Source organism: Panthera onca, chromosome A1, assembly GCF_046562875.1.
Source record: "Panthera onca isolate mPanOnc1 chromosome A1, mPanOnc1 haplotype 2, whole genome shotgun sequence".
NCBI lineage: Eukaryota > Metazoa > Chordata > Mammalia > Carnivora > Felidae > Panthera > Panthera onca.
Window position 1 is genome coordinate 4,013,668 of NC_138339.1, and position 22,029 is coordinate 4,035,696.

General features: G+C 52.0%; 1 protein-coding gene across 4 annotated transcripts in view; it reads left to right on the plus strand.

The window, feature by feature from the left end:
* ICE1 (interactor of little elongation complex ELL subunit 1) overlaps nt 1-22,029 on the plus strand; it is a 56,834-nt gene that overhangs the window by 17,676 nt on the left and 17,129 nt on the right. For all 4 annotated transcript variants that reach the window (XM_078444233.2, XM_078444234.2, XM_060634328.3 and 1 more), the window contains exons 6-13: nt 503-579; nt 1,534-1,571; nt 3,697-3,779; nt 4,002-4,041; nt 4,127-4,183; nt 11,425-11,511; nt 14,271-14,683; nt 16,951-21,714. In XM_078444233.2, the coding sequence (XP_078300359.2) occupies nt 503-579; nt 1,534-1,571; nt 3,697-3,779; nt 4,002-4,041; nt 4,127-4,183; nt 11,425-11,511; nt 14,271-14,683; nt 16,951-21,714 (5,559 nt within the window). The remainder of the gene's footprint in view (nt 1-502; nt 580-1,533; nt 1,572-3,696; nt 3,780-4,001; nt 4,042-4,126; nt 4,184-11,424; nt 11,512-14,270; nt 14,684-16,950; nt 21,715-22,029) is intronic.

Below are 22,029 nucleotides of genomic sequence, written 5' to 3' on the forward strand. Positions count from 1 at the left end.
CGCATGTGCACGTAGTAGGAGACAGTGCTCGGTGACAGTCTTTCCCGTTCTGTGCTGGCCATCAGGACATACACGTTAATGGGTGTTAACACATTCTTCCCAGTTATCGTTAAGTATAATGGTTTGTTTATATTTTTGTATGGTAAAAATGATAGCTTATATTTATTAAGCTCTAAAATTTCCTCAGATTTTGTTGAATTTTAACTGGTTGAGACCAAAATATTTGCTAATCCGTATTACAGAGATTTGGAGTTGCCCTAAAATTAGTACATTTTCACATTCTTAGTAGCTTTCTTTGATGAGACTATTAATCGTGTTAAATTTACGTTAAGGATCTGGTTATCTTTATTAAAATGTTCAAAGAATTATATGGTGGTTTCCTGCCTAATGTATGTATTCATCTGGTTAACTTCTTACTGTTAAGTGATAATAATTTTGCTGGTCAAGGTCAAAATAAGTTATCACTGATGGTGATAAGATAAGATATGTTATCTTTTTCCAGAGTTCTCTGAAGTTGTACCAGGACACTCATCAGGAGTATGCTCGTGTGAAAGAAGAATGCTTGAAAACAGATGCTCAGTAAGTGTTAAGATAACTGTGCAAATCCGGTTTTCCTTTTCCAAAAGAGCTGATGCTTCCATCCGTCCCATTTGTCTCCCTGTCTTTGGGTTGTTGCCTGTAACTAACCTTGTGGTTGTAAACGAGTCGGTCCTTCGGCCTTAGTCTCCACATCTGTAAAACGGAGGTCACACCTCGCGTGAAGGTTATAAGAAGGACTGAGAAGCCTGGGCGCGTTGAAGAGCTGCACAGAGAAAGAACTCCAGAGTTTTTATGTCTGCCTGCGCGCGCACGCACGCGTCTCTGTGTGCCTTCGGACACGACCGTCAGCTCCTTGCCCTGTGCCCTGTGCGGTGGGGTCTTTGTCACCATTAATAAAAAGAGCCGTCTGAAGGCACCCGGTTGGTCACTTCCCCGCTCCTCACAAAGCTTGGGAGCCACACACGCAGTGCGGTGACGTCGATCCGACGCGGTGGTTACTCAGAGACGGTTTCTCGGAGTTTCCCACTCGCTCCGACTGCAAAGTCTGCCTGAAAACCGGTGCAGCTCGGCGGCCCCTGCCTCCTGGGCCGTGGGGCCGTGAGCACTGCCGGCACGTGCGCCCCAGAAGTCCCCCCACCCGCATCCGTGCCGCACCGCTCGCGGGAGCCCGTCTGCGCGCCTCGGCTCGGCCTGGTGGCGAGGCCGCTGCAGTTGCGGGAAACCCCAGACTTGGCGGAAAGAGAGTTTTTTAGAACCAGGGCACGCTAAGCCGCGTAGCGCGCTCTCTCGGGTTTCCTCTGCCTTCAGAACAGTTGACGGTGATTTCAGTGGTCGAGGCGCGAGGCTCGTCATGACCAATCATGACCGACGTGCCTTTGTTGTGTAAATTGTAGCGATTTAAGAAAATCTATGTACCGTGAATTGTAACGTACGTGTTTCTGGTTTGAGAGCTGACCGTTTTTACCTTTTTAACTTATAAAATTGTCTCAATAGGAAGAAGAAGCTAGAAGCCAAGGTGAAGAAGCTGGAAGGTAATGGGCACTGTTGTCACCTCGCTGGTGGGGTCACTGCTCTTCTCACCAGTCCCACCGGTGACTTCACAGGGTTGTGGTGCTTGGCCCGGTGGCTGCGTGGTTCTCGAGGGCGGGCCCTGAGTGGCCGCGCCGAGGGCACAATTAGCGGGAGGGTCGGCGGCAACGCTCCCTTCCGGGGGAGGAATAGGAATATGAGCATACTGTGTGGCAAATGTCTGAAACGTGGCCCAAACTAGGAGCGGCCCGTGTTTTTACCTTAAAAAGCAGCAGTCAGGAAAAGGATTTAATTCGGGAAGTTGAGTTTGAGGAGGCTTTCTCATTGTTCCCTGAAATAAGAGGTTAGTAGAAAGAAAATACTACTTCTCGTGCCAGGAAACTTGATGTTTTTAGACAGTTTTGACACATCCGTGGAAAGGTTCCGAGAAGTTGCCTGCCCTGGGTATCATCCCTTTGTCTCTGACCCCCTCCCCGCCCCAGCGTTTGGATTCGGGCTCCTGGTCTACGCTGAGTAGGCAGAACACAGAGGGACCGCGAGAGGGTCAGCTGAGTCCTCACGGGATGGCTAATAGCCCTTTCAGGAACTGATCTCAAGATCTTTCCTTTGGGTTCTTTCCCCTTTCGTTACGTGGTTGGAACACGGAAATACATCAGGGAGAGAGACCAGTGGGGCTTTGCGGGTCTCCGGGTCCCCCTTTCATTCCTGCGTGGGCTGTTTCATCAAATGGATCCCACCTTCCTTCAGAGCGTGGTTCATTTTTCATGTAGTGAGGAGTAAGAATTTCAACGTAGTTGGATCGGGCACAGAGAAGAGACTTAGCTGAAAATATTTCTCATCATTAATTTACCTAGACTGAGCCTACATTTTTAGATTTAAACTCTATAAATATTTTAACAAGTTTTCCTCTGATTGGGTTTTTGCACAAACACTGACAATATGGTAGTAAACACGATATGACTGTGTTTGTTAAGTGCTGCTTTCTCTTGCTAGTGTGTGGAGAGAAGTGTCTATTTTAGGAAACGTTTCAAAGACATCTGAAATGCCTGGGAGACTGTGTATAGCTCTTAGAACAGATTTCCTTTGAAGCAAAAGTGTAGCCTTTATTTCCCGTGTGACAAAAATATTTTTTCCTCGTAAGTGATGTGGCATAATAATCAGGTAAGGAAATACTCAGGCTTGTCGGAGCAGTCAGGGGTGGATCGTTACTGCAGTGGTTTATGGGAGTTTAGTTTTCATGGCGGCTGTGTCTGAACATATTCAGATGAAGTCAATGCTGGTTAGATTCTTTTTTTTTTTTTTTAATTTTTTTTAATGTTTATTTTTGAGAGAGAGAGAGAGAGACAGAGCATGAGCGGGGGAGGGCCAGGGAGAGAGGGAGACACAGAATCCGAAGCAGGCTCCAGGCTCCCAGCTGTCAGCACAGAGCCCAATGTGGGGCTTGAACACATGAACCACGAGATCATGACCTGAGCTGAAGTCGGACGCTCAACCGACTGAGCCACTCAGGCTCCCCTAAATTCTTGATTAATGTATTTGGAGCGTGTGCTTCAGAACCAAAAGCCAGATTGAAGAATTTGCTGAAGATCCAGGGAAGAACTGTAACAATTCCTTAAAAGTACATCTAGAGCAAAGGCACTCGCTAGAAGTATGTACTTGAAGGGAACTCCAGGAAGGCATAACATAGAAGAAGCATGGCAAAGATTGCCCCCCTCCCCAATACAGAGGTGGTAGGAACTCTTCCGAGATGAAGCCACGCTTCTGACACGTCTGAAGCGTGAACGTTGCTTCTTGCTGAAGAGCAAGGGGGAGCAGTGCCCCTCCTTCTGGAAGGCTCATGTGTATTGGGTTCTTGCCTGACCAGAGGGCACGGGCTGGCTTGTGCTGGGATCGGAAAGGAGTCTTAGGGTCTGAGCCAAGTCTGTGGTTTCACAGATAACAGTGTAAATGCGAAGCGTTCCTACATTTATCCCTGACCGATAACACGCTGAAGGAGCAGCGACTTACAAAGTTTGTGTTAAAGTTCTGTGAAATAAGGAAAACTCAGATTATATTTTGAGTATTATGCTGACGGTAGTTGTAAAGTTGGTAAATTATCGTTCTCTCTCTCCGTTGCACTCTTGAAAGAGGCTGCTGTTAAGCAAACTCAGGACTTCAAGCAACTGAGGACTGAGAAGAAGATACTCGAGAAGGAATTTAGGAAGACACAGGTAACAGATAATAGCACACACACGTGGGAACTGCCAGCCTCGGGGCTTCGTCCTGTCCGTCAGCCCAGCGGGTCCTGGTCCCACGGGAGTCAGGAGCGGGGCCACCCCACGAAAGAGTCCGCAGGACCCGCTCAGCTCCCCGTCTCACATTGGGTGTGGGGCGCCTGCGCTCTGTGTCCCCCTCTGTCCCCTACAGACACTGGCAGCCTTTTGTTTTCACAGGAACGGCTGGATGAATTCTCTAAACAGAAAACTGCAAAGGGTGAGTATTCACTTCATGCCTACTTAAAAATCCTGGCTCGACATGCAGTGTTCTTTATTAACAGTCTTCTCCTCCATGATTTTAGAGTTGAGACATATCGGAACACAAATTTCAAGCGATTCTTATGGAAGCATAGATAAAAGTGAGTATATTACAGATTTCTTTTTACTTGTGCGTGATTTCAGTGGTTTGGGAGGTGGCTCGCTGCTCTCACCTGTAATTAGGAAGACTCTGAGGTTTAGCGGGTGTTCATGTGCGAGGCGTCCTGTCCTGTTTTAGGTCTCCCTCAGGTCTGCACGTGTTACCACCTTGCTGTCTGATCAAATAAAATAGCGAATGAAAGACTCAGAAAGCAATATTGTTTGGAAAAGGAAACTGTCAGAGATATAATTTCCATACTTGTCAATAAATAACTATAGTTTTCTTACGAAGTTTCTCAAGTTAATTTATAAACTTTCTTAGGTGCCAGATGTGTAATGATTATTAAAGTCAGGCAGGAAAACTGGAGTCAAAGCCCTCTGCTGTATTTTTGGAGGACAGAAGCATTTGGGGGAGGCCAGCATTTATACAGGAAAGTAAAAGGGCAGTCGTGGGGGAGCGAGGGGTTGCATCCGTGTGCATTTGTCGTTCAGTGTGTTATCTTGTAGGCAAGAAGGTCTAACTCTGGAAGTTGAGAAATTGGGAGTTTTTGCTTTAATCTTCCTCTTTATTGTTTGATCTTTGGCCATTTACTTTCCTTCTTTTTTCTTCACTTTTATTTTTCTTGAGAGAGAAAGTGAGAGTCAGGAGGGGCAGAGAGAGAGGGAGAGAGAATCCCAAGCAGGCTCTGCACCATCAGCGCAGAGCCCGACGCGGGGCTCAAACCCATGAGCTGTGAGATCATGACCTGAGCTGAAGTCGGAAGCTCAACCGACTGAGCCACCCAGGCGCCCTTGTTTTTCACTTTTAAAACCTAGATTGTGAATTTCTGCTCTACCTGTCTCACACTTTCTCGGGAAGGGATGGATCGAAAATGGTAAATAAGTAACTAATGGTATTTTCATTCACCAGCGTGTTATTTCTCATCCAAACGGAAATTACTAAAACCACTCGTGTCGTTCTGGGCGTGTAGATAGTGTCTCTTCGGAAGTCTCCTTTACCTTGTCTCTGCTTCCTTTTTTTTTCTTTTAATTCCGAGCATAGGACCAGCTTTTCCTGGGCTTGAGGCTTTAATAGTTGACGCCTTGCAGTTGCCTGGACCCCGGTTGGCCGTTCACTGCTCTCGCTACGTTCCGTGTGCTCTGACCCTGCTCTTCCTGCCTTTACATGCGGGAAGCCAGGCTTTGGGCAGACGTGCTGCCCAGGGAAGCAGCGGGCACGCTGGGCTGGCCTCTCGCAGCCACCTGCCGGCTGCCGGTGTCCCCGTCTTCTCTTCTGCACTGACGGGTGGTTGAGGATCTGATGTGCTCAGGCCTCACCGTCTCAAACTGAACCCTCCCACCCCATCCCCTTGGCTGCTCTCTAGCCCGGCTTTGTGTTTTCTTTGGTCTTTTGCCTCCCCTCACCGTGACGCTGAGCATATTGTCTGCTGTACGTTTTACTTCTTCTAAGTAAGTGAAGTCTTTGGGAATCTGTGAATTATTTCACTGAGGACCTTGGTGGATTTAATTCCCAAGTAACACTTTTTCTCTTAATACACTCTTTTGGCCCTTCACACTTGTTTGAATTACACACGTATCTGCTTATATGTGGGTATTCTTATATGTGGGTAACTACAGTACAGCACTGTGAATGTTTCTTCTGAGTTTTTAACAACGTTTTCTTTCTTCTAGCCTACTTTACTGTAAGACTACAGCATATAATGTGTATAACATAAAATATGTGTTATTGCCTGTTATGTTATCAGGAAGGTTTCAGGTTAATAGTGGGCTATTAGTAATTGGGTTTTAGGGGAGTCACAGTTACATGTGCATTTTCAACTGCCGGGGCTTGGTGCCCCTGACCCCCGTGTCATTCAAGGGCCATCTATACTTATGAAAGAATTCATAAGTTTGAGTGTTGGGTTGACTTCATTTTTAAAAAGTCTGCCTGAATGCCACATTTCCCTTTTATTCCTTCTAAGTTCCATTAAAAATGGCAGGGAAAGAAAAAATAACACAAAACTCTCCTTTAGAGTTAAAAAGGGGGGGCACCTGGGTGGCTCAGTCGGTTGAGCGTCCGACTTTGGCTCAGGTCATGATCTCACAGTTCGTGGGTTCAAGCCCCGCATCAGGCTCTGTGCTGACCGCTTGCTCAGAGCCTGGAGCCTGCTTCAGATTCTGTGTCTCCTTCGCTCTCTGCCCCTCCCCCACTCACGCTTTGTCTCTGTTTCTCAAAAATAAATAAATGTAAAAAAAAAAAAAAGTATGCAGTGGAGGAAGATGTAAAGCAGGTGGCGTCAGTTGGTGATGAAACCCAAAACGACAGAGAAAACGGCAGCCCTCGAAAAGCAAGTTTTATTGCAGAAGCCCTGTGTTGCTTCCACGCAGGGGCACGGGGAGTGGGAGAAAGAGCAGGACAGGAGAGGTTTGCCAGGTAATTGATTCAAGGGTGAACATTTTGTAGCCTTTCCATGTCAGAAGCCGTTTCTGGAACTTGTCCACACGCTGTGGCTCAGAGTTCGGGTCTGTGAAGTGTCATTTATGGCACAGGAGGCACTCGGAGTGGGTGTGGATGTAAGGAAATCAGGAAATTGAGGAATTATGGCTGCTTTGAAGGGTAGCCACTCAGGTTCGCAGAAAATGGGCTACTTACATTCTCCGGGTAAATCCTCGTAACTGGTTCACTCTGCATCCCTTCCGTCCGAAGGTAGAGACCTGTAGGTCCGTGAAATGAGACCCTTCGTTTATTGCCAGGGAAGTGGAGGCTGAAGAAGTACACACTGGCTCTCAAAGATGTCCTGCCTCGATTTTCATTTAAAACTGAGAGGCAGCAGTCGTGAAAGGAAGCCACCACACTCAAGGAGAAGAACCCTGAAGAAACAGGATTAAATCATGAACGAGGAGAACATGTTAAAAATAGAGGTAATGTCGTGAGAGAAAGTCTAAGAGCATACCCGTCGGCTGCGGCTGCGAAATTGAGCCAGTGGGGCTCTCGACTGTGGAAAGCCAGATCGGCGATGTCCCCATGGTCCTCCAGTGGGACCTCTGCGAGGGGAGGACAGAGCCCTCGGGACAGAAGGTCGGCAAGAAGTAGTTGAAGGAAACTCAGGAGCAGGACACACACGTGATATTTATGTTAGAAAGGCCTTTCAGGTGTTGGGTGTGATTTCTTGTGCATGACCTTTGTTTTTGGCATGTCGTAGGAAGTATTTGTAAAATCAAATGGAGTTGAATATAGAGGGATGGATAAAGAAGTTTCAAACAAATGCTAACTTGAAGCCGTAATCAGGCAAAAAGTAATTCCAGCCTGGAAATGAGTTTACATGAATTAAAAGGGAATATCCAGGTTGATTAAATTGATTGATCAGTTGGTGATTGATCAGTTCGCCAAGCAAATGCTACGGTCATAGACCTAAAATCACGAAACTGCATCAAGTAAAAATGCCTGGAAATTCTAGAGGGAATAGTCACATTGTTTCCATAAGAGGCCTTAGTATTCTTCTCAGAAACAGTTGATTTTGTAAAAGCAGACAAAGTAGGAGGTAGAGTTGATTTCATAATTGCAGATTGGTGATTTCCATCTAATCCTTTTAAACCACAAACGTAGAATTCTTTAAAATACTTTTCAAACATATATGAAGGTTGACTAGACAACAGGAACTATAGCCTAATATATTATTAAGATGCTGATATTTAATAAGATATTAACAAAAATCCTGCCCTCACCCAAAGGGGGGAAAATTACTTACCAAACCTGTCTGGTAACTAAATGTGCATAGACACAAACCACCTCTTGGATAACAGAAAATAACTGAAATACTAAGTCCTTTTGGAAGTAAACAGTAGGGCAGTATTGAAGTCTCTGCGATCCTGCCAGTATGGCATTCACAGGAACGAATGGGCCTATGTGATTATTCTAGAAAGCAAGACCTACAGAAGATGAATAACAAAGTAAGAAAATGCAACGGAAAACAGAAACTAAGGAAAATGGAAGGAAGGACCTAAGTTAATGAAATAGGAAACAAAGCAATTGATTTGGGACCTTTAAATGGAACAGCTGGATCTTTGCAAGGCTGGTGGAGCCCACAGCTCCTTTCGGCAGGTGTGACCGAGACAGGAAGGGACAAAAGCACGAGGACTGGGAAAACTGGAACAAAACTGCAGTTAGAGAATTACTTAGTTCACAGATTTATATTCAGATTTGATCGTGTTTGTGAAATGGGCCATTTTCAAGGAAAGCATGCTCAGATTGAGTCGGGATAGTTGTAAACCTGAACAGGAAAAATAACCCAGAAGAAATTAAAATAAAATAAAGATCTAACACCGTCGAAGATCCAGATGACTTATAAGGGAGCTCTGTAAAGGCGCCAGTGGATGAGACGAATGTCTTTATTGTTATGTATTCGTTTTAGAACTTAGAAAAACACGGACCGCTTTCCATGTCATTCTCTCGAACTCAAATAGGCCAGTACCAAAGGCGGCTGAGAATCCCGTGCTCACATCCTCAAGACTCCAAGCGCGGTCACTCAGGAACGGGGCTGCAAGACGCTAGATGAAGTTTTGGGGACTCAAGTTTAGTAGTAGCAGAGAACACACACAAGTTACGACTCACAGATTTGTCTCAGGAATGCCACAACAGCTGCCGAAGAGAAAAAGTACCCGTTCCTCAGGGAACAATACGTGGTGAGGTAATAATAGAACAACACATTTTGTTTTGTATTTTTTTTTAATTTTTTTTTCAACGTTTTTTATTTATTTTTGAGACAGAGAGAGACAGAGCATGAAAGGGGGAGGGGCAGAGAGAGGGAGACACAGAATCGGAAGCAGGCTCCAGGCTCTGAGCCGTCAGCCCAGAGCCCGACGCGGGGCTCGAGCTCACGGACCGCGAGATCGTGACCTGAGTTGAAGTCGGACGCTTAACCGACTGAGCCACCCAGGCACCCCCTAAATGTTTATTTATTATTGAGAGAGAGACAGGGCGCACAAGTGGGGTGGGGCAGAGAAAGAGGGAGACACAGAATGGGAAGCCCGCTCCAGCCTCTAAGATGTCAGCACAGAGCCCGATGTGGGGCTTGAATTCATGAAATGCGAGATCATGACCTGAGCCGAAGTCGGACGCTTCACCGACTGAGCCACCCAGGCGCCCCGAGAACAACACATTTTGAAATCGAGAAAGGTGAAACGGAGGAGCCTTGTCACTACCGTGAGACGCGGACGCGCGTGCTTTCTGTGCCGTCTACTCTGTGTGGGCTGGAGGCCGTCAGCAGTGGGGCAGGGCCAGCACAGACGAGGGCGAGCTGTAGATCCGATGAGGGAGGCTCAGAGTTGTCATCATTGCAGATGGTAAGACCGTCTTGTGGACTCTGCTGGCAGAGTGTGATGTGCGGTGCCCGACGGTGACCTGTCAGAATAGGGACGGGACAGGAACAGCCCATCCTCCAAAGGCCGCGGGACCGTCAGCCGTCTAGGAAGAGAAAACCTATAAACCGTGTGCGCCGGGCCTCAGCGGGGAAATCCATAAACCCCGTGGAGAGCGTTAAAGACCAGAACGTGTAAGGGAACGTTGCATTCCTGGATCAGAGACTCGCTGTGTAAAGATGTGAGTTTTCCCGTCTTACGCAGACCCTGCTGCGGTTTCATATGGGGAAGGACAAGCAGGCGGTCGAGGCTTATTAGGAAGAATAGGTATTCAGAATAATCGAGTGTTTGGGAAGGAAGAACCTGAGCAAAGCCCACGCCCACCCAGACATCAAAACGTAACTGCGAGCTCATCATGATGAAGGAAGCGTGGTGTTCATGTGGTGTAACTGACAAATCCGTGGAGCAGACAGGTTCAGAGATGCTCGTCGATGCCTTAGATTCTGATTCAGGGAGGACTTTACAGGCGTGGGGGAAGGTGTGCAGTTGGACCCAATGAGGTTTCCTCTTCACAGCTGAGTAAGGAAAGCACAGGGTGGATTTTTTCCTGCTTTACTGGGAAGGGCGACTTTTGTGTTTGTCCGATGAGAAGTAATGAATGCTCAGAACAGGCGTAGTTGTGGGCAGTAGCTCCGTAAGGATAGAAAAGTAACTCTGTTTCTTTTTTTTTTAAGGTTCCTTGTTTGCTGCTTTGGGTATACGTAATAAGCAGGGATCCCGGTCAGGTCATTTAAGCAAAGGGCATTACAGTGTTTGGTCTTTTATCCTCTCTAGAACTGGATTAAAGATTTCAGTATTTTCAATAAGTGCTTCCGGCTAATTTAAGAGCTTCAGGGAAACTATAATAGAGCTTGAGATGGCCTCAAATTACCTAACACTTAAAGCGCATTTTTAATTGAACTTTCCTTAGCGTGGTTGGTCTTTTGATGCAGATTTGACCACAGGCTCTTCGTTCATACTTAAGTTTTTAAGAATATTTTTTGTTCTGGGAGTTTTTTGGAATGTGTGTACACATTAATGCTAAACTCACTTAAAAACCATAGTGTCGTATTCTTAATGTTACACGAATTTCGTTAGGCCTGTCTTAGTTACAAAAGTCTGAATTCACAGATCATCAAGGATCTAAATCTATAAAAATACTTACCTTTCAACCTGAACCGATGGTTCTGAACTATTTGAGGAATTCAGACCCTTTTGAAAATTCATACAAATTCAGAGACTTTCACTTTTCCTTATAAAAGCATACGCTTCTCTGTGTGTCTGTTTGTGTGTGTGATGATCCCTTCCTTTCCAAGTGTTTATACACACGTATTTTTGTCTCCCACCCTGTCACCCCTGAAAACCATTAATGGATCTTTCAATTATCCACGAAGCCCCCGGGTCAGTTACAGCGTGGTCAGTTCTCACGGGTTCTCTGACACCCTGTTGTGACCGAGGGTGCCTCTCTGACATTGTCTGTCGTATACGGGGAGCCGGCATCTCCGACGTCGGTCATTCTGGCCGTGCTTCCGTCCCTCATCTCTCACCGCCTTCTGTGACAAGGCCAGAGATGTGTTTGGCCCACGCATATACAAAGACGATAGAGACCTTCAACAGCAAGTAGATTTGGTCCTTCGAATCCCGTGCCCTCTCATTCCCCCACCCCTCGAACAAAACCAAGCGTGCATTCAGCCTTCGGTGTTGAGCTGAAGCATCGCAGGCCTTTGCGTGTTACGCGCAGTGCTTGCGCTCGGGGGGCGATGTTGCGGGAACCTAGTCTTGGAGCTCTCGATTTCCTACGAGTGTGTTTGGCCTTGGGTGGACTGGGCCAAGTGACCTGTCTTTAATACTTTGCTCTTTTTCACAGGAAAAGTAAAACTGCTTCTGAAGGAACTCTGGCTCTGTATCAACACAACACACAGACTACCTGGTGAAGGCAGCAGGTGTGTCCCAGGTGAGAGCGCAGCTTCCGCAAGCACTTCTCACACGTGGAAGTAGAAGCGTTTACCTGGGGTGTCGTACGCCTTTAGTCTGTGACATCTCCCGTTACGAGAGCGAGATGGGCTGGCGTGGGTCCTTCTCGTTACACGGAGCTCCTTTCCCTTCAGCGGGGCCTGAAATTCAAATCAAAAGAAAATTAAAAGCGCCTTCGGCTTTTACCGTTTAAATGGCGGCTTCCAGCAGAGAACGTGCAGAGAAAGTGGACGGACACACGACGGAGCGCGTGTGGCGGGAGCCGGCAGGACGCCGGGGGCCACGGCCCTTTCTGAATCCAGTAGCAGCCCAGCCGTGTGCAGTTTCCCTGCAGCTTACCCAGTGCCTTTGGTTGACCTTGTCGCCTCCACCTGCCGTACTCGCATCGGCTCCTTTAGAGGACCGCTGTGGTCAGACGAGAGCCCGTTTCCTTTCGCGCCGTCACGTCACGTGGTCACTGCGCAGCGCCACCCCGAATGCGTTTTCGGAGGTTTGACCTAATCTGCGGGACACCCCGATTTGCAGGGGAAAGCTGTGGAGGCGTTCTCCCACGTGCCCACGTGCACCCGACCCAGGATTTAGGATTTGGAAATCGGGGTTGGTCGTACCAGCGGGGATGGGGAGAAGTTAGTGGTCTCGCGTTAGAGGAAAGCGTTTCTCGGCCGTTTTTGTTTCGGTGTAACTAGTTTCTTGTGGTTAGCTGCTCTGAATTGCCAGATCATTGAGGATCTAAATCTGTAGAAACGTGGACCTAGTTTTTACTCCCCAGCTCTGCAGGCAAAGTTCCTGCAGAAAAAGGTTGCTAGACAAGTTCCTGGTTCTCATCAGTGCTCGATTCGGAACTCGTGAGGTTTTGTGAGGCGAAGAGAGGCACGGTGATGGGGTGCTTTTAAGCAGATTGTCACATTCTGGGTAGACGCACCGCCAACGGGCCGGTGGGGCCTGCGTCTCGTGAGTCCGTCTTTGCGGTCCCGAATCGCTCTCTTCGTGCCTTCAGCCAGAAGCACCCTGGGACACTTCCGCCTGCCTCAGCAGGCAGTAGTCGTGTTTTATTATGAGCACGCGACTTCTTGTCGTTAAAGGTGTTATTAAAAGGCTTTCTGTTTAATAATCCGATGTTTTTATTTAAAAGCGAACTATTTTGAGGGGTAAGTCTATGGCTTAATGGTAACTTTTTCAAGTAAAAAGGAAAACATGGCATCTTTGGAATCTTAAATCCTAAAACATCTTCTTTTTCTTTCGAATTTTTTGTTTTTCTATGAGAAAATTCATAAAAATAAGGCAGAGAATCCCCCTCAGGCTCCTCATCCAGATTCCGCTGAATGTCACCCTCAGCGCGGGTCTCTGAGCCGAGCTGGGCCTCACACGGATGCCTCCAGTTCCATTCCAGGTGTTTCCATCCCCGAGCCCACGTTGCCCCTCACAGCGCCCCCAGCCCGCATCTCGGCCCCAGTCCGCGGTCCATCCATCTCGCCTTGTCTCTTGTCTTTGACGTCTTCGGGGCGGGAGGAAACCCATCAGTTTTGTCTGTGTACTGTCTTGTCGTGCTAGGTGAAGACCGTGTTTATGGCAGGAGGTCCCCAGTAGCGCCTGGCGCTGTGCTCGGGCCGTTGCAGGGGAGGGGGCATGTACGGGGGGCGGGGGGGGGCAGGGCTGCTGCTTTAAGGTGGCGTCCACCAGGGTTCTCCACCGCAAGTCGCCGTGACTCGCCTGGAGGGGGACACTGGGATGCTGTGCAGACAGTCTGTTTCTCTCCCAGTCGAGCCCGCTGGCAAAGCCCCTGTGCTACAATTACTACTTAGTTTGTTAGCGATTTTGCATTTCTCTCATCCCTTCTACACACATTAATCGGAATTCTGTATTTGCATCATAACTCATATCATTTCATTGTTCAGATTTTTCCCACTTGGTGATTGGGTCCATCTTCAGGTCGGCTCCGGGGCCCTTGAGGCACCCCCAGCCTGTTTGGAGAATTTCTTTCTGGCTCTGTGAGATGTTCAGGTACCCCCCCCTCCCCCCCCACCCCAGCCCTCCAGTCAGTCAGTCACTTCTCCAGGCAGCCTTGAGTCCTTGTGTAAAACATATGTTTACAACTTTCATAGATGACAGATGGTTGTTTCCAGTTACTTCCCAGGACACAAACATCTTCCTTGACAGTTCGCTACAGTTCACCAAAACCAAGACCCCCAAACCATTGGCTTTTTACTGTAATTTTCCCGGTGCGCTGTGATACAAAGCATTTATGTGACCTAGCTGAGTCCCTTAATTAGAGCGTTGTATAAATATGACCACGGGATAGGCTTGATGTTGGCTGATTTTTGATTGCTTTTCAGACCTGAAGATCATGTTCCCCGTCAGCCTCTATGCACAGAGCCGTTCCTCCCCAGTACTACTCACTGTGTGGAAGATTTACTGAGAGAAGGCACGTGCCGTCCAGGCCCATTACCCGCCGTCGTGGTGCCTTCCGCCCAGGCACCGTGCTGCTGGTGGGCGGGGGGCATCCCCTCCCTCTGCCTGCCGGCCCTCTTGGCTTGCTTGTTGCTAGGGAACTGTGCTTATGGGAAATGTGCTCGGGTCTTCTAGGGTGATCTGTGGGGAGGGATTGGCAGGTTGCCTTTTAAAGGAGGTTTCTGTTGATTCGAATTTACTCAATAGTACAAGCATTTTGAACGTTTAGCATATTTTTTGTAAGTTTTCTTGATATTATAGATGTTTAGTATTAGCTTTTGTCTCCCACAGAAAAACCCGCCAAAGAAAACCCCCCCGCACCCAGAGAGTCCCAAGATGCTGGCGCACCCCCTCTGGCGGGAGGCGGTCCCCTCAGAGCCGCAGCCGTGCAGACGTGCCTGACGGAACTGTCCATGGAGATAGAGGGCGACTTCCCTGCCTGTAAGAGTGTGGGAACAGAGGGGCCCGGTGCCGCTGCTCACCGTCCCGAACGCGTGTCTCCCGAGGGCCGGAATCCTGACGTCCTGCTGCACAGGAGTGAGCAGGACAGCGCTGACTTCTCTGATCGTGATCGCTTTTTTGATGAAGATCTCCAGGCTGCAGTCGACTTCTTCAGACTTCCCCCTCCTCTTTTGTCTCCGGTGCCGTCCCCGCCTCTGGTGTCCTTACCGCACCTGAGCACGTTACCTTCTTCGCTCGCACCTGTGAGTTTGCGCTTTGGATTTGAGTTATCCAGTGGGCACGTTGCCCATCCTGGCACTTAGCCATGCTCGGTGGGAGGTGCTCGGTGATACTCGGGCCAGATTTTATTGGGGACGAAGTGAGAACTGCGTAAGGCGTGCCCGTGTTCTTGGGACCAGCGTGGCTGCCGTGACACTGGTGGTTTGTGTTAGGGTCGTGTTCTGTTTGTCTTTATTCACAACCAAATCCTGAGTCCCTACAAACAATGTGTGTAGGCACGGAGTTGTTTTCAGAGATGGGGCATCCCTGTTTGTAGCACACATGCCCGTTAACCCGCGTTTGCCCAATTCCCCACCTTCGCTTGATGAATTCGTCATCTTTTTGTGTGTTTGCACGAAGGTTTGTTGTAATTTCTTAGGAAGCCAGTCTGGATAAAGCAGACTTGTATGCTTTTTGGCTTAAGGAGCAGGTAAAAGCATTGCTCCTCTGAGTCGCTCCCTTCATTTGCGAAGCAGCGCGTGTCCGTTCTGTTCCGGAGGCCGTGCTCGGCACTGGGAACGCGAGGTGACGTGGTCGCTCCTGGCAGTGGGGTGGGGAAGGGCGCAGGCGATTGCGCAGCCGTGAGGGACACCGTGGGGCTGGAGTGGACCCGGGCCGGAGGCTCGGCCCTCAGGGAGGCCAGGGCGGGCAGAGAAGCTCTGGGAGGACAGGAGCCCGCTGAGTGTTCAAGAGGGCAGGGTGTGTCCGGTGCTGGAGCTCTTTACACACCTGTGGGACTGAAGGTGATCCCGTGCCAGAGGATGCTCACGTCGACCAGGCGTGCAAGGGCCGTCTGGGGCCTCGGGACTTTCCAGTTGATCGTGGGGGCATTGGGAGGCGGTGGATCCCGGGAGGCGGATCGGCTGGTAGGTTTTCAGCTGGAAGGTTCCGCTTAGCCGCTGTGTGGCAGAGTGTAGGCGGTGGGGAGAGTCCGGAGGGAGGTGGGAGCGTGGACGGGGACGTCACTGACCGACTCAGCCGTTGCCGGCCTTCTCCACAGGTCATATCCCTGCAGCGGCACTGGGGTTCAAGGTGGGGTGGCTTGAGAAATGGTAGGAGGTGAACGAGCGGCCTCTGGCGAGGTTTTCCACGTGGTGGAAAGGGAGGCTCAGGAGTCAGCGATGCTGGAAAGGAGAGGAAGGAAGAAACCCTGCGTGGGTGGGAAGGCGCGGTGTCAGGTGCGGATAGAGGTGTGCGTGGGTTTCCAGGCGACACGTGCGTTGCGACGTTAGGCCCACGGGCGTGGGGCCCGGGAGGAGGCTGCGGCGCGCCCAGACGTCGGGGCTCCCCAGCCTCGGGGTGTCACAGAAGCCGTGGGACTGGGAGGTTGTTTGGTGTGGGTGGGTAGCAGCAGAGGCTGGGGTCCCAGGAGCGCATCTGCCTGTAGGTGACCACATCGAAGAGGAGAGGAGGTTGAGGACGAGTGGCAGGACAGGAAGAGAACCAGATAAAAGTGCCTAAGATTTCGGGGGAGGAAAGGATTGGCTTGGTGGGGCAAGCGTACGTCCGTGCTGTTCTTCGCCGGTCCGTAGTCTCCCTTGTGGAATGAGGCCCCGCGGTTGAGGAGGTAGCTCTCCCGGAGGTGCTGTGTGATGGGGGCCGGTTCACCCGGGCCGCGGGGCTGCCCAGGGGTGGTGGAGGGCTTCTGGAACGGAGGCGGAGAGCGGGTTGTGTGGGAAGGAGCAGTGTTGTGTGCGCACCGTTGAAAGAGTGGAGCCCGTCCGCTTGTTAGTGGCACCCCGGGTGCAGCCTGGTGAGAGGGGCTGTTGGCACGAGAGGTCTACGTGGCATCACCAGAGCGGGGGCCAGGTGCACCGCCCACACTGGTGGCGCTGGGCCGGAGCTGGGCGCCTGGGCCAGAGTGACCCGGAGGCCGGGGACTAGAGGGCAGTGCGTCCCGAGTTGGACACCGTTGTGCCAGGAAACGGAGGGGAAGAGCTGGAGAGAGGGACTGTTCCGGCCTTAGGAGAACAGACCGCAGGCCACGTGGGGCTGTGAGTTGTGGGAGGAGCCGGCGGTGGGGGTGGGGCTCTGGGACAGGGTCAGGGTGGAGGCGAGGCAGTGCTGTCTGTGTCCCGCTGCCACTCGCCCGTCGCCTGTGGGCTGCACACGAGGAGATGCTCCTTCTGCAGATGGGTGTTACGGGTTCTTCAGGAAGCAGGAGTGTGTTCTGTGATGCATGCAATTGGTAAGTTGTGTTCACTCGGTTCAGTTAGTCTTAACTAACGGGAACAACTCCTTCGTTTTTCAGGAAACCTACTTTGGAGAGTATACGGATTCCAGCGACGATGAGTCGTCCCAACCTAGAAATTCTGCCGCGTCTGTTTCAGAAGATGAGACGTCTGAATCGCATTACTTTGGCTCATCCAGAAGAAGTGATGGAAGGAGGGATACGCGGGAGGAAAAGCTCACATCACATGAAGCCTCCAGAACTCTGACTGCACTGGAAGTAAACGGAGTGACAGCGGTTGGGTTTGGGACAGTCACAGCGGCCCTGAGAGAGCCTTCAGCCACACGCGCTTTAGCTCGCGAGCAACCCTGGGCAGTGTCCTCGGAAGCCACGAGTGACAGGGAAAGAGGCATTTTAGATGAGGCGCAGAGACCGAGAGAGGGTCGCGAGGTGGACAAGTCGGTGCAGACGGAGAACACGCTCGATGACACGGCAGGAAGCGTGTGTGGGGGGACGTCTGGCCGCCAGGTCCAGGACGGGGCGGCGGCCCCCTGGAGGGCTGACGTGCATCACCCTCCCCTCGGCAGCAGACCGTTCGGTGACCTCGTGGAATCTGAAGGAAAGAGCCTGCTGTCCGAAATGATAGGATCGCCCAAACCCCAGTTTACCACGTGGACACTGACAAACGAAATCCCTTTTGAATCGGATCATGTACCCATTTCTGACCACTTTCAGGGAATGTGTAGGGTATTGGGAAAAGACAGAGATGTTCGGAGGTTCATTTTAGGAGCCTCGCCTGAACCAGCAGACGACGCAGGTCACACAGTGGGCACCACGGGGCTCGGTGTTGACGCCAGGCTTTCTTCCTCTCCTACCTCGGGGGCATCGTCCGTGTGCAGTGACTCCCAGCCTTCCTCTGATGCACGCCCTCCTCCTGACTCCGCCCCCACCGAGCTGCAGCGCTCAGAACAGAAGCTACGAGCTGAGGCCTTCACCTTGCTGGACCTGCAGCCCGAGCCCCCAGAGTGTCCTGCCGGAGAGAACCATCTGGAAAACAGCTTGTATGCTTTGAGCCCCGAGTTGGGACCATCACATTTTAGTAACCTAAGTAGCAGTGAGGTCGAGGGCACAGACGTTGGGAAAGGCATGCCCAGAGTCTGTTCGCTTCCGCAGTCGGTGTTTGTAAACGCTGCGAAAGAGGCACAGTGTCGAAGTCAGGGTCCGAGAACTGAGCCCTCCCTGACCAGGGCGGATTCCACGCCGTTGGTGGAGTCTCAGTGCGGCTTGACCAAGAGTGGTTTTGGCTTCGGGAAAAGCCCTTCCTGGCACCAGAGTGACCTGTTAAGGAGAGGTAGCGAGGAAAGGCTGAGAGCTAAATCAGAACACGAACACAAGACTGACCGTCAGTTACAAAAGGCAGTGCCAGCCTTAGAAAACAGGGGACCCGCGTCCAGGCCTGAACTTGCCAGAGGAAATAACCCCGCGGGGCTCAGGGCCGCTCCGTCACTGTTGCCTAACCAAGTTTCGGTGATCACCAAGCAGGCCAGACCCGAAACGGCACACGGGGCTCGGTCAGAGCACTGGGGGCCGCAGAGGACTGAGCCTGCCTTCGTGACGGCGTCTGGAGCGGGACGTGGTGGAGAGAGAGAGGACCCGGCCTGGAATATGCCGGGGGCGGCTGCTACGGGGGGGACCTCGCCACAAGTTTCTGCCTCAAGGAGAAAATTAGATTTCAGTTTTCCCAGCGGTTCTTTACCTGTAGAAAATCCTCACTGTTCCACAGGTAGCAAACTGTCTTTCTCTTGTGAAAAGATCCCAGTCCCGAACCAGGATGTCCTGATGGGAGCCTCGGCACCGGAAGCAGTACAGGAGCAAGGTCTGCTCCTCCATGCCCCGAATCTGGACTCGTCCGGGCTGCCTGTGGATGGACGCCTTCCGGCCACGCCGGCACCCGTGTCGAGAAGCTTTCCTGGTGCAGGAGCACCGTGTGGGGGCTCGGGCAGATCTGGCGGGGGGGCCCTGGCCGTGCCCGAGGACCCTCCTGGCGGGCGGCAGAGCCTGAGGGGGTCTCTGGAGCTGCCGTCGCCGACCCCGGGCGGCGCTTCTCCCGGAGACCCAGGCACCTCCGGGACGGCGCTCCCGTCGGCGGGTCTCGGAAAAGATGAAGAGACGCGCGGCGTCCCTCCGGGTGCCCTGGCCGCGGCCCCGTGTTGTTACACGGGCATCCGGGAGGCGGGAGGCGGCGACACGGAGGTGGAAGAGAGCGAGGCGCCCAGCTGCAGCGAGGGCGAGAGCGAGCCCGAGGCCGTGACGGGGGCCGCCCGGCACGGGGCCGCCAGCACCTCCGGGGAAGGTGGGGGAGCCCTGGGGGCCGGCGCGGCCGAGAGCAAGCCCTCCGTGGAGGTGGGGTGTCTGACCTCGGCCCTGCAGGACTTCAACATCAGTACTCTGTCGGAGATAGACGGACTTTCTACGTCCGAGGTCGTCATGTTTCTCGAAAGTTGTCAGTTGAGAGATTATAGTTCCGGGGACTCTGTTTCAGAATGTTCTAGCAAAGGAACCCTGAGTAAGGACATGAGCAAAGAGTTAAAGCCAGGTGAGTCATCAGGAGAAAAGTACAGGAAGCAGCTGTGTGACGAAGAAGCGCTCGAAACCCCGGAAGAGTGGCTCGAATCCGAGGAGGAGGACGGGCCCCTGCGGGGCACGCGGCGGCTCTCTCGGCGCTCTCTGGAAACGCTGTCAGAGGTCCTCACCAAGATCGGACAGGAGCTTCAGGCCAGCTGCGAGGGCCCCGCCGGAGAGGATGCTGCCGATTTCGTGCTCTTCAACGTGCACGACGCCGTGACCGCCGGGCCCGTCCGAGAGCACGGCCCACCTCGGGAAGCAGGGGACCCCTCGCCACTGCCCACGGGTACGCCCCCTCCAGCAGCCGGCCTGGCCGGCGAGGGCGGCTCTCCCGGCGGCGGTCCCGCGGGGAACGGAAGCGCCCCCGGCGGACCCGAGGCCGCTTCCCACGTCACCAGCCCGAACCGTGGTGGGGAGGAGGGCCTGTCAGAAGCGGCGGAGCCCTCAGCCCTGCACGCCGACTCGGGAGCGGGGCAGACGGCGGAGCGCGGTGCCGAAGGGGAGGCAGAAACGACATTCCAGTGCCAGATCTCTACGGTGACCTCCGAGGTCATCAATGTGCTGATCAACAAGGATCAGAATCTAGTCATTGAAAAGGGGGACCACTGGACCATCATCAACGGGGTGGCTCTCATGCCAAACGTGGACCAGGTTATACTGTGCGACACTCCGGAGGACATCGCTGTCTCCCCGGAGCCGGGAGGCCCGGGAGCCGGTTTCATCTCCGTCACTGCTGTGGACAAGTCTCCAGAGACCGGTCACCCTGGCCTTGCGTTTCCGGAGCCCCAGGGCGGCAGCCTCCCGGGTGCCCAGGAAGAAATCTCCAGCAGTAGTCAGAGCACCAACTTCGATAAAAGTCGCTTGCGCAACAGGCCGGTCAAACCTAGTGTGAGGCTTAGCTCCGAAATCTACGACCAGAACTTCGAGTCTCAGGTGGTTGCGTCCGATCACACGTATTTTAACTCAAAACTAGAGCCGTTTGGCAAGAATAAGAATCGATCCAAGGTGACCAACAAAGATCAGTCAAACAAGCCAGCAAAGACCTCAGCTTCAAGCAGAGTTGAAGCTAATCAGAGTGAAGGCTCCCAGTCATTTTTAGGGGAAAGAGAGAACGCAAAAACCCAGAGAAATCAAACTCAGACCATCCTAGCCAATGCGGACACGTCGACCCCCACGGACTGTTCTGACACCCTGAGTAAAATACGGCAGGAGGTGGGGCCCCCTCTGCCACCCTTGCTTGCCCCTTTGGTTGCCACCCCTCCCCGGACTTCCCGGCCGGTGTCTCCTCTGATAGCCACTTCCACTCCTTCCTCCCCCGCCTCTCCCATCGGCCCCATTTCTCCCTTGTGTGAAATCCCGGTGCCTCCTGCGATGTCTCCTTTGCCGGAAGAGCCCGGATGCCCCTCGCCCCCGCGCACGTCCCCGTCCCCATCCACCGCAGCAGCCGGCGAGAGGATCCTGTCGTCTCCCCTGCAGTTCTGTGCTGCGACGCCAAAGCATGCCCTCCCTGTGCCGGGCCGCCTTCCCCCCTTCGCTTCTGCCCATGCGGCTGTGGCCGGACCCCAGGAGAATTCCGTCAAAATCCTTGACAGCATGTACCCGGAGTTGTCTGCCAGGGCCCGCACCCTCAACATCCTCAAAGGGAACATTCAGCTCGCCCGGGGCCCACCTGCTGACTGTAAGAACTTAGCAGGGCCCGTCGGCGCCATCACAGGATTCAAAGCAATCACGTCAACGTCAACCGCCTTTGTGAAAACGGGGGGCAGCTCTGGGAGTGACTGCAGTCAGGATAAGTCCAAAGATACGGGGACTCACCAGGACTCAGGTGGGAAAAGGACGTTGTCTGCATCTACGCTGAGGAGCGCTAAGAGACTGCGGCTGGACAGCGGGTCCCCAGAACCAGAACCCGGGAGCGCCGCTGCAGAAGGAGTCCACAAGACCGTCCGGAGGAGCCTCCCTCAGGCTGAAGGCATGACGACAGAGGAGGAGAGAAGTGCTCTTCTGACCGTCAGCACAGCCTCACAGTTGCCTCCAAACCCGAAAGAAACTGTAGAGTCCCACGACAAAGCCATAGCTGACGCGCTGAAGAAGATTGCAGAGTCGTCTTTTGATCTCCTGCCTGTCATCCGGAGTCACGTGTATGTGGGAAATATCTCCAAAAAGCCCGTAATGAGAGATCAAGAGAAGGAAGTTGTTCACGAATTCAGCACGACTAAAAAGGTACGTGGAACTTTTCTGTACGAGCGTTAGGAACTGCATGTGCTCGGAGACAGGCTGTCTGCTCGCAGCCCGGTGGCAGATGGCCCTGAACAGGACTTTTATTCCAGAGGTGGACAGTTACCCGTGTCCACATTGTGACCCATACTTGGTTTCTAGTCAGCATTTTATACACGTGGGATGTGATAAGGCAGTGGAGATTTGATCATTTGTATTTATCAAATACCTGATAATTTGGAAGGAAAAAAGTGTCTGTCAGGACCACCGTTGCACATTTTCCATCGATTCTGGCCTGTTGAAAGGCTCAAAATGATTTGT